This window comes from Polyodon spathula, chromosome 5 (assembly GCF_017654505.1).
Source record: "Polyodon spathula isolate WHYD16114869_AA chromosome 5, ASM1765450v1, whole genome shotgun sequence".
Taxonomy (NCBI): domain Eukaryota; kingdom Metazoa; phylum Chordata; class Actinopteri; order Acipenseriformes; family Polyodontidae; genus Polyodon; species Polyodon spathula.
In genome coordinates, this window is record NC_054538.1 from 41842641 (window position 1) to 41856961 (window position 14321).

Consider the following 14321-nt stretch of genomic DNA (forward strand, 5'->3'; position numbering starts at 1 on the left):
GTGCTCAGCAATTAAATATGTCACAACTCGTGGATTGACTGAAAATAGGTATCTTTTTATGAACCAAAAAGGGTAATGTTTCATAAAATGCATAACTCTTTGAATGTTTTTTGCTGCAAGTTGATAACAGTATTTTTCACTTGGGATGGGAAGGTCTAAAGAACCATATAGTTCAGGGGATGACTCGCCTTCAAAAGTAAATAAGTAATGTCTATGCAATATGTAAAAATGGAGACGACTACCTTCCTACTAAGACAGGGCAGTGGAAAGAACAGTATAACGGTGCGTGTAGCCTAGTGAAAACCACGAACGCACTGTGCTGTGTTTTCAGCTGCTTGGTGTGACGTAATGAAGCTGCGGCTGGTCCACAAGGGAAGGCAGAGAAAGTAACACAAGGACTGGTTTACGGCAAAAACAACGGCATCCCCAACATCTGATCAATATAGTTCCAATATAGCTAGCGGTAATATAGCAGGTCTTATAAAATACACGAACATGCACACGTTTCCATGAAACCTCTCCTGGTCCGATTCATTCCCGTATTGGGGATTGAAATCGGTTTGCGAAGTTGTGTGTTTCAGTGTTTTTAAGCCCATTTGAAAATAGAAGAAAGGAAATAAGCTGACACATTCTGGCGGTGGGAACCCTGCGGGGTGGGGAAGATGGCTGGGAATTGTAACAGTTTTACTTCAGGATCTGGGGAAATCATCCAGCTGAACGTCGGTGGCACGAGGTAAGAGAGGGTCGGAATTAATTAATTGTATACATTATTAGATCTGTGATAGGGCCAGCAAATTAGTTTTAGTCGGAGAGGAAGGATGCAAATTGCACTTGAGGCCCAATTCTCCGACGCCAAAGGAGGATGCTCTGCCTCAGGGTTCTTTATTTTTTGTTATCGTCAAACGTAATTCCTTGTTGTTGAGATAGATCTATAATTTGAATATTTAGTGCATCTGGCTCCTTTTATTTAAGAGCTGCTGCTTTCTGTTATTTGGAAAAACTATATAGCTGAGAGAGAAGCATAGCCGTATTATGAGTCTATCTCCAGTGTCATCATTACGTTGTTTTAATTTGTTTTATTTTTGTAACCGGTACTTTAAAATAAATAAATAAAAAAATAATAGTACTCTAGCAGTTTTGACTACTGTACAAGGTGTAACACTGTCATTTAGAGATAATGTGGTCTGCATTTGGTTGTTTTTTGTACGGCTGTTTTCACTGGGCAATGTTAATCATGAGAACGTAACATCTTTTTTTTTTTTTTTTTTTTTTTTTTTTTTTTAAAAACACCTGTTTCAAACGTTGCCTGCTATGCAAATTAAACACTGCTGCATTTTGAAGTACTTTTATTTTCCTAGGGTATGTGGCATGACAGTCAAGTGCCATGTCGTAGAAGGAGTAATCTAGTATAATGTTGTTGTCAGCAGTCAATAGGTACACTGTGCAAGGTGGCCGGGGAGTTTATTTAAAAATAAGCTACTACAGCTACTTGTATGACAATAAGTACTATTTTTGACCCAGCTGAAGTTAGACACGTATTCAATAGTCAATATGTGGATTTGGTAAAATCCTGACGTTACACGTAAGTATTCATTATTTAGTGTTTATAACTTAACTGATTAGTTGAGATAAGAACACTTCAGAAGCAAACAAGATTAACAAATATTTTGCCACTCCCCAAACCAAAAGCAATAAATGATTGATATTCCAGTTGGTTTCTTAAATACAATCCACCGTGTCACTTAACCACAGCTTCCATTTGAACTGTACTAAAAATGTTGATAGCAAATGTATTGCCCTTGCCCCAGAAGTGCCCCAAAATCACAGGCAAATACCCTGCCCCATCACTAAAAGTGATTTATTTTCATAAAATAATGATATTGCCTTTCTTAGGTAAATGAGCCACTGTGTCACTAAACCACTACTGCCTTATTAAAGTCCACACTACACAGAATAGTGATACCAAATGTATTACCTCTTCCCCTGGAAGAGTGTCCTAAAATCACAGACAACCCCAAGCCCCCCCCCCCCCCCCAGTAAAAAGGATTTTCATAAAATAATGATTTTCCAAAGACATTCTTAGGTAACCGAGCTGCTGTGTCACTTAAGAGTGAGTTTTGCCTGAAGAAGAAGACGATGATAATGACGAAGACAGTGGTGATGATGAAGACAATGATGATGAGAAAGATATTTATTTATTTATTTATGTCGCAGAAATAATTATCCAAGGTGACTTCCGGGTGTTACAGAGGCTAGGGAAGAGAAGGAGCGGGCATGGGAGGCTGGAGTGTGGAGGGAAGACATGAGGAGAGGGGGTGTAGGCAGATAAAAAGGATTGGAGGTAGGAGGGGGTAGTGTGGTGAAGAGAGTGGTAGGCAAGAACAAGGGTCTTGTATTGAATGCAAGCAGAGATAGGTAGCCAGTGGAGAGTGCAAAACAGAGGGGTAGCATGAGTAGCAAGGATGGGAGAATACAAGAGCTTGGACCATGAGTTGAGTGGAATAAGTACTGAGAAAAGAACGGATTTGGTAGAAATTGCTAAGAAAGAAGCAGCAAGTCTGTGACAGGGAGGAGATGTGTTGAGAGAAGGAAAAGGAGGGGTCAAAAATAACACTTAGGTTTTTAGCAGAAGGGGATAGAAAGAGTGATATAATCAAGGTGATTGTGAGAGCATAGCATCAGGAAGGAGACTCAGTCAGGCTGCAGTGAAAGCGATATTGTGCATATTTATTTACAAAAACACAGGAACAAACACCAAAACCAATATTCACCTTAAGGCTGGACTGTAACCTTCACTAAAGATTCTCCTAACAATCCTCCCCCAACTGCTCCACCAAAGGATTTTTCCTGCCATGTGGCCATTCCCAAATTATCACTTAATTATCTAATTAGGGTATGGCCACATGCTCCACCTGTGGGTTATAGCAAGGATGGAATTAACCCCATCCCTGCCAAACTTAGTCAACATGTATTTACACATTTACACACTACCTGCCACACACCTCCCTTTGTGCAACACACTTGTGGCTGCAATCATCCAGCTCCCCTCTTTAAACTCCAGACAAGTACCATACTGTCTGTTTAGGTTTTTGTGGCTTCTTGTGGATAATTTGGAGGGCGGGCGAGTCTGGCCCAGACTCCAGCTCCTCCACCAGGAGACCAAGGACTGGCAAGAGTGGACCCAACTGCAGACCCAGGCAGAGGTGCAAACCTTGGTGACCGTGCAGAGATATCTGGTCCACCAGGGGGAGCAGAATCTGGGACCAGGCGACCGACTGTGCCTGGCAGTGCAGCGAACTGGGAGCTATGCCCAGGTCCAGACAAGGCGGCCAGAGGCCTGGGACCCCGAATTGCTGGAACCGACATCCTGGCACCGGGGTGCTGCACAGGGGTAGTGGTGGTGGTCTCATAGCTTTGTCCATCTGCTGTGGTGGTCCTGGGCCTTTTATTTAATGGCACCCGTTTAATTCCCTTGGTAACCCCTGGGCTTCTTTTCCCCCTCTCAGGGCTCCTCTCTGGAGTGTGGCCCCAATGTTGGTGCCATCCCCCGGCTTGCTGGCGGTAGCACTGGGCTCTTCAGCGGTGCTGGACACAGCACGGGGTACTCCAGCAGGGGCAGGGCAGGCAACTGTGACGCTGGAGCCTCTGGATGTGAGGCTGGTTTTCGCCATGCTCCCCTCAGGTGTAATGGCTGCTGGGGTTGGCCGGGCATTACATTTGGTAGCAATATTTTGTGTACGGTGTGTACTTTCATGTGGCAGTAGTGGTTTAGTGACACAGTGGTTCCTTTACCTACGAAAGGCATGTCTTTTTAGTTGCGGGGGCAGGGAATTTCCCTGTAATTATGGAGGCTTCTGGGGGCAAGGATAATAAACTTGGTATCAATATTTTGTGTTTAGTTAAATGGTAGTTGTGGTTAAGGGACAGTGGCTCATTTACTAAGAAAATAATTGTAATATCAATAATTTATTTTAAAAAATTAACTTTTTTAGTGGTGGGGGGGTGTATTTGCTTTTGATTTAATACATCATACATACATTTTGGCTTCAGAAAGTGCTCATCCCAAATAATAAGTTAAACTGAGTTAAAATTTGCTGCTTCTTTTCATTTGTTTGGTGTGCAATAATCAAACATGCAATCTTCAGGTGTGAAAAAGTTATTGCCCCCCCTAGTTAACCCAATTAAAGACATAATTAGGGTCAGCTGTTTGAATACTTTGGTTAACAATCAGGCCTGATTTGGGCCAGCCCTGCCCAATATAAATCTGACTAACTTTGGCCCTTCCCGTCAGAGTGAAGTTGTCAGCACACAGGTTCTAGAGGCACATCGTGCCATGATCAAAAGAAATTCCTGAAGACCTCCAGGGAAAACAAGTTGTTGATGCCTGTCAGTTTGGAAAAGGGTTACAAAGCCATTTCTAAGGCTCCGGGGCGCCACCAAACCACAGTCAGAGCCATATTGTCCAAATGGAGCAAGTTTGGGACAGTAGTGAATCTTCCCAGGAGTGGCCGTCCTGCCAAACTGTCTCCAAGAGCAAGGGGTAAAATCGTCCAGGAAGTCACAAAGAACCCTAGAACAACATCCAACGATCTGCAGGCCTCTCTCGCCTCAGCTAAGGTCAGTGTTCATGACTCCACATCAGAAAGACACTGGGCAAAAATGGGATTCATGGCAGAGTAGCAAGGCGGAAACCACTGCTCACTAAGAAGAACATGAATGCTCATCTCAAGTTTGCCAAAAAGCACCTGGACGATCCTCAAGAATTCTGGAACAATGTTCTATGGACAGATGAGTCAAAAGTGGAACTTTTTGGCCAACATGGGCCCTATTATGTCTGGCGAAAACTAAACTCAGCGTTCCACAGTTTGGTTCCACCTCATACGACCCTTTAAGTATGGTGGTGGTAGTGTCATGATTTGGGGATGATTTGCTGCATCAGGACCTGGATGACTTGCCATCATTGAAGGAACCATGAATTCTGCTCTGTATCAGAGAATTCTACAGGAGAATGTCAGGCCATCCATCCTTGAGCTGAAGCTGAAACACAGCTGGGTCATGCAGCAAGACAATGATCCGAAAAACAGAAAGGAAGTCTAAATCAGAATAGTTAAAGAAAAATAAATTTAAAGTTTTGGAATGGCCTAGTCAAAGTCCAGACCTAAACCCCATTGAGATGTTGTGGCAGGACCTGAAACAAGACGTTTATGCTTGAAAACCCACAAATGTCACTGAGTTTTGAAGCAGTTCTGCATGAAAGAGTGGGCCAAAATTCCTCCACGGCGCTGTGAGAGACTGACCAATAACTACACGAAGCGTTTGGTTGCAGTTATTGCTGCTAAAGGTTGTGTAACCAGTTATTGAGTAAGGGAGCGATTTACTTTTTCACATGGGGGCATTGGGTGTTGCATAACTTTCTTTAATAAATAAATGAAATTAGTAACAAAATGTTGTGTTATTTGTTCACTCAGGGTCCCTTTTATCTAATATTAGATTTTGGTTGAAGATCTGATAACATTCAGTGTGAAAAATATGCAAAAATGCAGAAAATCAGACAGGGTGCAAGTACTTTTTCACGGTACTGTAATTTTTGCATAAAGCATATAGGCTATGTGTTGCATAGTAACTATGACCCTATATGCACTCTGTAAGGAGTTATTAGCTAGTTTTACATTTGACCTTAAGTAGAGGTCAAAGGTCACAATCAAGGTCATTTTTGAATAGCGCCTATATGGGTTCTTATTTGTGTTCCATAGTAACCATGACCCTGTCTACACTGTAATGAGTTATAAGTAGGGCTGCTGATTTTCGGTTTTAACCGATAAAACACCCCCAATACAAAAAAAATTAAATTGGTGGAAGCCGGTAAACACCGGAAAACACAGAAAAAACTGTGGGAATGGTTAACCAATTCACATTGACTTTACCCTTTTCCAATTAAACTAAAACCTACTACAATAATAATAATAAATGCATTTCCCAGTGCTGCAGGGCAGTTTCCTGCCTTCCTGACTTGTATCTATCATTGGTTTGTTCTGAATACTTTAAACCTGCCCCAATTACTGAGTGACAGCACAGTCCTACATTTCTATTGGTGACTGCTTTTAATGTTTAATATGAGATTACAATCAGGAATGGGGACTTGTTAGCGGGATTTAAAGCTGAATTGTGGCAAATTTTAAAAAAATGTCTACACACAAAAACCCCAGAAGTGTGTGTCCATGACCGTAGGGATTTCATTGTGGAAGACAGCAAAGGAAAGAAGGTACAACTTAAGCGTGGAAGTACTGTCGAGTTTCTGCTAAACATATTTTGACAGAAAAAAAAAATGCTCATGCATTTTGGAAAGTAACTGAAAACACTAATTTCATACAGTATATCAAAAATGAAAGCCCCGAATAAAATTATTTACATAAAACTCTAAAATAGCTAAAAATAAGCACCTTAAAAATACAATTAATAAAACCTGAAAAACAGAAGCCCTAGTTATAAGCTAGTTATACATTTCACCTTAAGGAGAGGTCAAAGGTCAAGATCAATATCAAGGTATTTTTTTTAAGAGCATACATTAATTCCCATAGGCCTCCACTACTCTGAAGTTAAGGGTTTTTGTTTAACAGTGGTCATTTTAATGTGCAATATATGCAGATTAGTAGTTTTAAAGACAAAGACATTTGTGTGTTAATTAGATTATCTAACATGGCCACCATACCACTGCACCAATCGGCTTCATTTCGAGCACCATGCATCTTGGACAAACCCTAACCATGTATACCAAGTTTCAGAACTCTGTGATAAGTGGTTTCCGACAAGATGTTTGTAAATTGTCCCAAATTTGTCATAAAATCCAATATGGTGGCCAAACCATGTGACCAACCACGTTCATTCAGCAGTGGTCATTAGTTCCCATTGGTATCTACAACTGTGAAATTTCAAGAGTTTTCATTGCAACGGTTTTCATTTTATGCAACTTTTAAGGTTTTGTTGGTGGAAAGAAAAATAATAATCTTAACAACAACGATAGGCTTCCCAGCCAGGAGCTTAGAAGCCTAATAATGAATACATCTAACTTAAGGCTTTAACCACATCAGAATATTGAGTAAGTGTTTAACTTCAGCTGGATGTTTTTTTGTGGTTTAGTGAAGTGCAGTACACTAAGACTAAGAGCCTAAGACTAAGAGCTATACCGAAATACTTGCATTGACAACAAACATGACATGACAGCCCTCTTTTTGTGTGTGTGTGTTGCTAAGAAATAAAAAGCAAATTTTTTTTCTGATAAGAATGCATATTTTTACCTATTAGAGTTCAAAGTGCCAGTGCTTTGGCTGGAAAAATGTTAGAAACACTATACTGTACCTCATTAGATACATTTATCTGTTGTAGGGAAACACACACACTGCATTGGCTATCCAGACTACTTCATTATTTGGGGGCTGGAGTCCATAGCTTGTACTCCTTTTAGTTATTTAGTATTTCTACACAATAAAGAGGCATACAATGATATTGAATTACAGTACACCAATAGGTCTCATCATAATTTCAAAGTTACAAATGCATAGTGGAAGCATACAAAAAGCATGCAGACATTTTTAAGGAGAGTAAAAACTGACGACCATATGACTGGTAAGAATTACCTGGGCTCGAAGTTATAGCAATCCATTTTTTATGTTTTTTTTTTAAATTTATTTAGAATTTCCTGACCCACACCCAAGAAAACATATTCTGATTGTAATTAGAATGTGGAGTTCAAAGGTTGAATAAAAGTCAAAGTAAAAACCTAAAGTTCAGGAATTCAGTAGCCTATATCTTTCGGGGGGGACACAGACTTTCTGGTCTCTCATCCAGAGAAATGTGGATAAAACTTGCTATCGAACTAATACTTGCAGTGGCAGCTACCTCAACTTTAAAAGCCTTGATATTGGAGTCGCTAGCTTCCGAAATGTACATAGTTTCCAGTAACACAAAACATTTCATTGTGACACAATTCCCCTCTGATGTGGGGCCATTGTATTAGACAATTAAGGATTCACACTTCAGTTGACTGTAACAGTTTTGAATCCAGATGTCTGTAAGGATCTGTGTCCACCCGTAATGAGTTTCTTGTAAAAGTACAATTGGGCCCTATAAATGTGCTTTACATGTCTTTGCAATACAATTATTTGTGTTCATTGTCCATTAATGAGTGCGAAATGCTCCTTCTTTGTAATTTCAGTTATTAAGTGCAAATTGTTCCCAACCTTACCAATCACGTTCAATAGCCTCCTCTAACAGCCAGCTGAATAACACTAAATGGTATTGCTATAGTACACTTTGCTATAATATATCTCAATTGGTAAAAACGTCTGCTTTATTTGTCTTCTCAATTTTGTTTGGTTTACAGGTTCAGCACCTCAAAGCAAACACTAATGTGGATTCCAGACTCTTTCTTCTCAAGGTGAAATGCTTTACAAACTTGATACCCCAGTGATGCACCCTCATTGTGACCCTGATTTGATAAGGAAAGAAGAGATAGCAAAGCTTCAAGTTTCATTAACATCACTCGCTCTCATGCCTGACTTGCATGGGAAGGGGAAGGCTTTATGAGGAAATAGGCCCAGTGTGAGATACCTCAGTGTATACCTGAATTGCACAAGCTAACAGGAGAATAATTGGGTTTAAAAACTTATCCGATATTAACATTTACGTGGGTGAATGTGCCATAATACTGCAAAGCTCTTGAGATTAATTTTGTAACAACCCAAATCCTTGGAACCATAATGTAGAAACATTCCAGTACCTTCAAACTGATAGTGAACTGAAAGCAAATGTATTCAATTTCTAGATGGAAAAAATAGACATTATTAAAGTTTTCTATTAACAATAGTTGATATGGCTCAGTTGGCATTATACCAGGAGTGTGCAGTTTAAAAAAAAAAAAAACTTCTTGTCCAAGGGACAAAATGCTAGAAAAGTCGACTTGTCCTTCTTTAAAAAATTACTTGCCCCCTCCCCATTGCACAAACCACACACAAAAAAGGTAGAATATAACTTGTAGGATTTTGGTTTTATTTATTTAACAGTGAACACAGTCAATCAATCAGTGATGAACAGGGACGGATTTAGCCACAAAAGGTTCCCTGCGACCCCACTTCACTTCAACAAATTTATAGCATACTTTTAGGAAATGTTACTTTCTGTGCAGTTTGGAACACAATTGCTGTAAATTTAAGTAACATACTAAGAGCATTACTATAGTAAGCAATACTTGGAGTTAGTCAAATATAAAATAGCTTCTGCCTGTTTTTTTCAACTTTTTCTCTATAAGCTGAATTCAACTCCTGATGTACAGGTGTTTTAGTTTGTTGCATCACAGTTCACTCACTATTGCTGCTGCTTTGCGGAGTTCAGATTTTTCTTGATGTTATGCCAATTTTGTAACTGCTGAACCCCAGGTTTTTAAAGGACTTGTGTACAACCTGTCAAGTTTCTCTGCATTTTTTACAGTTTTTCTACTAAAATGCACGCAATATTTAAAGTAGGCTCCATCAAATTATGCAAAGACAAAACATATTTTCTATTATATATTTTTTTTTTTTTTTTTTAACATCCCATCAAGTACATGTTTGATCATAAAGTAGATTTAGAAATAATTGTATAATTTCTTTCTAATCCACTAATACCTTAGTGACTGTTGTGTTTTTTTTTTTTTTGTTTTTTTTTTTTTTTTTTGTGTTTTTTTTTTTTTTTTTTTTTTTTTACTTCGCTAGATTTCTTCATTTAAATGTCAGGTTTAAGTATTTAGAAAGTGGTATCACTTATTTGCTAATTAAGTTTAAAAGGTTAGTCTGTGCCTTGCCAGAGGCTCTTTTGGCAGCCATTTCTGGGTTTCTTTATAACCAATAGAAGATCAACTTTTCCCACAGCTAGCCAATCAGAAGTGATAGGTGTGGGACGTAAACACTTTTTGTGTGTAGGTGCTAGACTTGCGTGGCTGTATAGAAATATGCCCGGAGTGTTTTTCTAGCAGCAGAACGAACATAGGGAAAAAAAAAAAAAAAAAAAAAAATATATATATATATATATATATATATTATTTTATAATATCAATAATATATATTATATAGATATATATATATATATATATATTATATATATAAAAATTTGTCCAACAGGCAGTATAACCGCAAAACCTGCTGTCTCGGGTGTAATGAATTGCACACCCCTGTGTACTGTAATTGTGCACAGTATTTATGTTTTTTTTTAATATATATCTTTTTGAAATGTAAACAAACTTCTTGTAAGGCTGTGACTTATTGTGCTGCAAAGTTATAATCAATTCATTCGGGAAATTGAGGTATAGTGAATTATGTAAGTGTTTTACAGTATTGACAAGGTTTTGTTTTGCAGTTTGCTCAGTGGGAGGATATCAACTCTAAGGGATGAAACTGGAGCAGTGAGTATTACAATTGTGTAACTACTGAATTATATTGATGTTATTGTCTGAAAACTGAGATATGGGAGATATGTAATGTGTAGTACCATGGTTGGTTTTGTAATGTAATACAATAAAATAAAAATACTCCTTTTTGCCATCTACTGGTGTATCATGGTTATAACAGCCCACTGAATCCAGTTTGCATTTTATTATGCTAGCCTAGAAGAATGTATTTGTATTATGCAGTATTGTCTTTTAACCAATGCTCTGTTTTGTGTTCCTTAGTTATCACAGGAAACACACTATTGCAACCCTTTGTGTGTTGTTTTAGGTTGTGTGCCACCAGTAAAACGTATGTATTTATTTTACAGATATTTATTGACAGAGACCCAACAGCGTTTGCACCTATTTTGAATTTCCTTCGAACAAAAGAATTAGATCTCCGGTAAGCAAAAACACAATCTTTCAGAACATCCACATATATATTTAACAATATTCAAGGGTACATGTACGGCATATAACTATAGAAAAGTAATATTATTTCATCACTGTGACAACCAGTAATGGAGTGTCTCTGGGAGGCAGTGCCACCTGCTGTACACCATCATAACCTTTCCAAACAATCAGGCCACTCCATTGCAGTAGATTAAGTCACAGTACACTTCAGCTTTTGATGTCAGTAGTGTATGAAATGAAACTAGTTTTAAGCTGAAAAAAAACATGTCATCACTACTACACTTAATTCTAAATCATGGCCAGTGCTTGACATTAAAAAGCCGTCAGGACTATTGGAAAGAAAGATCCACTGGCCCCACGCACATTCTCCTGGCCCAGTTTAATGTTCATTGATAGAGTACCAAAAATGGGAAGTTTGTGTTGCATTGTATATTTAATTTGTTAAAAAGGTAAGAAGAGAAACTGCACTGCTACCAAACCCTTCCCTCGGCATCTGGGGGGTGTGGCCACACCTTCAGAACCTCCACTTCCACGGCAATAAAAATGAAACGTACCTAACCCAGAAAAAAACTGCTAATTTCGAACCCTGATTTTTAAGACATTAAGAAGTCAACCAATCAATGTATTCATCACAGAATGTACAGCAAAATTCCTAAAGTTTAATAAAAAAAAACTCCTTCTTTATGTTTATAGACATTGATTACAGTCTTTGTGACCAGATGACATCTCACCATTTCAAGTAAAAGGATGACAATACTCAGACCTATCCTGATAAAACAATTCTCACTCCTGTTTGACCAAGACAGTGCAAGCAAAGGTTGTTATGGTAGTGTATGTAAAACAGTGTATTTTTGTACTTTCCCTTACAGGGGAGTGAACATTAATGTTCTCCGACATGAAGCTGAATTTTATGGAATAACTCCATTAGGTAGGTTTTTGATTTATTCAGGTTGGAATTTATCAGAAATAAGTCGATGTGTGTTAAGGGTATATTGCAAGAAAGATAGAAACATGTCTTATAGTTACACTTTGGAATTGTCATTTAAATAATTTCAGGACAATTTCTTTTGAATGTATTTATATTTGAATAAAAAAACGATAGCAACAGGAAATTAGTTTTACTAGTAGTACACATTTTGTGACAGCCCATATTGTCTGCATCATGCATAATATTGCATTACAATTACGAAATTAACCAATGTACATCTGTGTTCAATATGGTTTTTATTTACTGTTTAGATACATATAAGGTACAGATTTTTGTCCTATTTTTTTAAAAATATTCCACTTTAAAATACTGTTTGGTACATTGGGTTTCTTCTTGTGCATTGTCTAGTACGAAGGCTGCAGTTATGTGAAGAACTGGATCGATCATCATGTGGCAGTGTTCTCTTCCATGGATACCTCCCTCCACCAGGTAACATATTTATGACTAATATGAAACTGCATAGTGATATTGCTTGTAGGCTGTTTATTCTGATAAAACAAGTAGGCCTTTGATTTTAAACAGTACACAGTGATGCTTCATTTAGTCTCTCTGGGCCAGATAGTGTTAAAAACAAAATTACATTAATGATACTGTGGGGCGGGTGTCTAAACCTAACAACATGAGACGTTTATTTGTAATTTATATACACCCACCCCTCATTATATCACCCCTCGCTATACTGCAGATCACGGTCCTGGAGTTGGCTCCCCATTTTTACTGTCTGACTGCGAGTGCCTTAGCTGCAATATACATAGGCACTTAGTTTTATTTCGTACTACACATCACAAATAACACTATATAAGCAGTTAAAAACAAAGCATTAATGTCGTACTGTTGTCATAGACACATGTATTGCACAATAACAAAAAACAAATTAAATATTTACTTCCTGAAGCGGTTTTTATTTTAGCCAACAAGGTATTCACACATGGCAGCAATGCACTAGCAAAAGCCACAAGACAATGTCGTCAGCTCCCTAGCAACACGCCTCCTTATGTTGGGAAAGTATCATTTTTTAATGCAGCGGGTTTGTGCATTTGAGAAAGGAGAGGAACACTCATGAAATTAATTGGAGACTGACGTTGATGAGAAGCAATTACTGTCTGCTGTACAAATTAAAACGGTGTGCTGCTTTTTATACGAGAAATGAGAAAAGATGATTTATACTGCACCCTGACACCCCCGATAAAACCAATGAGTGGTTGTACAGTATTTGTTAGCCTATTTGTTTTTCTATGGGTCTCTTGCTATATCGCGGCGCTCGATATATAGCAGATTTATATTGGATATATTGAGTGGGTGACAATAGTGTTTACAATTCAATATTCGTAAAGTTGTCAGCATGCATTTGCGATTTGCGATTTGCATTTGTATATTATTTTTGTTTATACATGTTTTAATCAGTTTAAAGAGTTAATTGACTTTGTCTGGAAAAGCCTCATGTTGTGAGCTCAAACTTCAACATTGATTAAGGGGATGATATAAATTAACAGCTCTTTGTTCTTTTCCTAATGACAGCTATTCCCAGTCATAAGGTTAGTGCTGCTTCAGCACAAGCACATGTGGCAGCATCAGCAGCAGTCCTTCCACCAGAAGAAAGAGCTGCACAGAGCATATCTGAAGGCGGGGCTCAGTCAGGGAACTGTGTACAGGCCTCTTTAGCTGGGGTTGGGACTGGGGCTGCAGAAGGACCAACGAGGCTTGGTAAGCACATGGATTTATTTTGATTTGTTGTTGTTTGTTTTTTAAACTTAGCCAGTGCTCAAGATGTACTGAATTACATGTTCCAGATCCTGATTTCAGGTAGAGAAGTTTCAAGAAAAAACAAAAAAAAAAGCTTTTATTTAGGAAAACTGCAACAGGGCCTTGGTAATTGTGGCACCACTGCTGGAAACTGACTATTTTATCCAAGTCCAGCCTTCTGGATACAAACTGATCTGCTCATGTGGGCTGCTTTCTTTGGGCTGTCCTTTAATTTCTGTGGGAATGGGTTTGTATGGCAACACCACACATTGCATTTGGGCCAGAGGGGTTGAACAAGCTTGCGTTCTGGGATGTAGACTAGATAAAGCCAAGAGGGAAGGTGGATAAGAATAGAAGTTGGGGCGTTAGCCTTAAGGAACAATTAAGCTTAACCTGGAAGATGTTTCACATTGGGGAATTTGTAAATACGACAATTGACATTCAAAACACATGTAAAAGGATTGTAGTAATTGCAAGCTGTACACACAATAATGAAGGGTATTTTAATATCCAGGATTTCCAATGGTTTATCCCCCAAATTGTAAAATAAAGAATATGAGCAAATTATTCAGAAACTGTAACATGTCTCTCCCTGACACTATGGAGCAAATAAATATTTTATTAGTTCTTTTATTGAATGACATGTATACATTCGGGGAAATCCAGAGTTCGCTATGTACAGTATATGCCAATTGTGTGTGTTTTTTTTTTTTTTTTTTT

The 14321-nt window shown here is 38.3% G+C and overlaps 1 protein-coding gene across 5 annotated transcripts in view; it reads left to right on the plus strand.

Annotated features, from left to right (window-relative positions):
* The first annotated feature begins 386 nt into the window (after nucleotides 1-386).
* The window catches only part of LOC121315973 (BTB/POZ domain-containing protein KCTD3-like), a 34000-nt gene continuing 20065 nt past the window's right edge, over nucleotides 387-14321 (plus strand). For all 5 annotated transcript variants that reach the window (XM_041250617.1, XM_041250619.1, XM_041250618.1 and 2 more), the window contains exons 1-7: nucleotides 387-733; nucleotides 8381-8434; nucleotides 10387-10432; nucleotides 10786-10859; nucleotides 11740-11798; nucleotides 12207-12287; nucleotides 13377-13562. In XM_041250617.1, the coding sequence (XP_041106551.1) occupies nucleotides 663-733; nucleotides 8381-8434; nucleotides 10387-10432; nucleotides 10786-10859; nucleotides 11740-11798; nucleotides 12207-12287; nucleotides 13377-13562 (571 nt within the window). In that variant the 5' untranslated portion in view covers nucleotides 387-662. The remainder of the gene's footprint in view (nucleotides 734-8380; nucleotides 8435-10386; nucleotides 10433-10785; nucleotides 10860-11739; nucleotides 11799-12206; nucleotides 12288-13376; nucleotides 13563-14321) is intronic.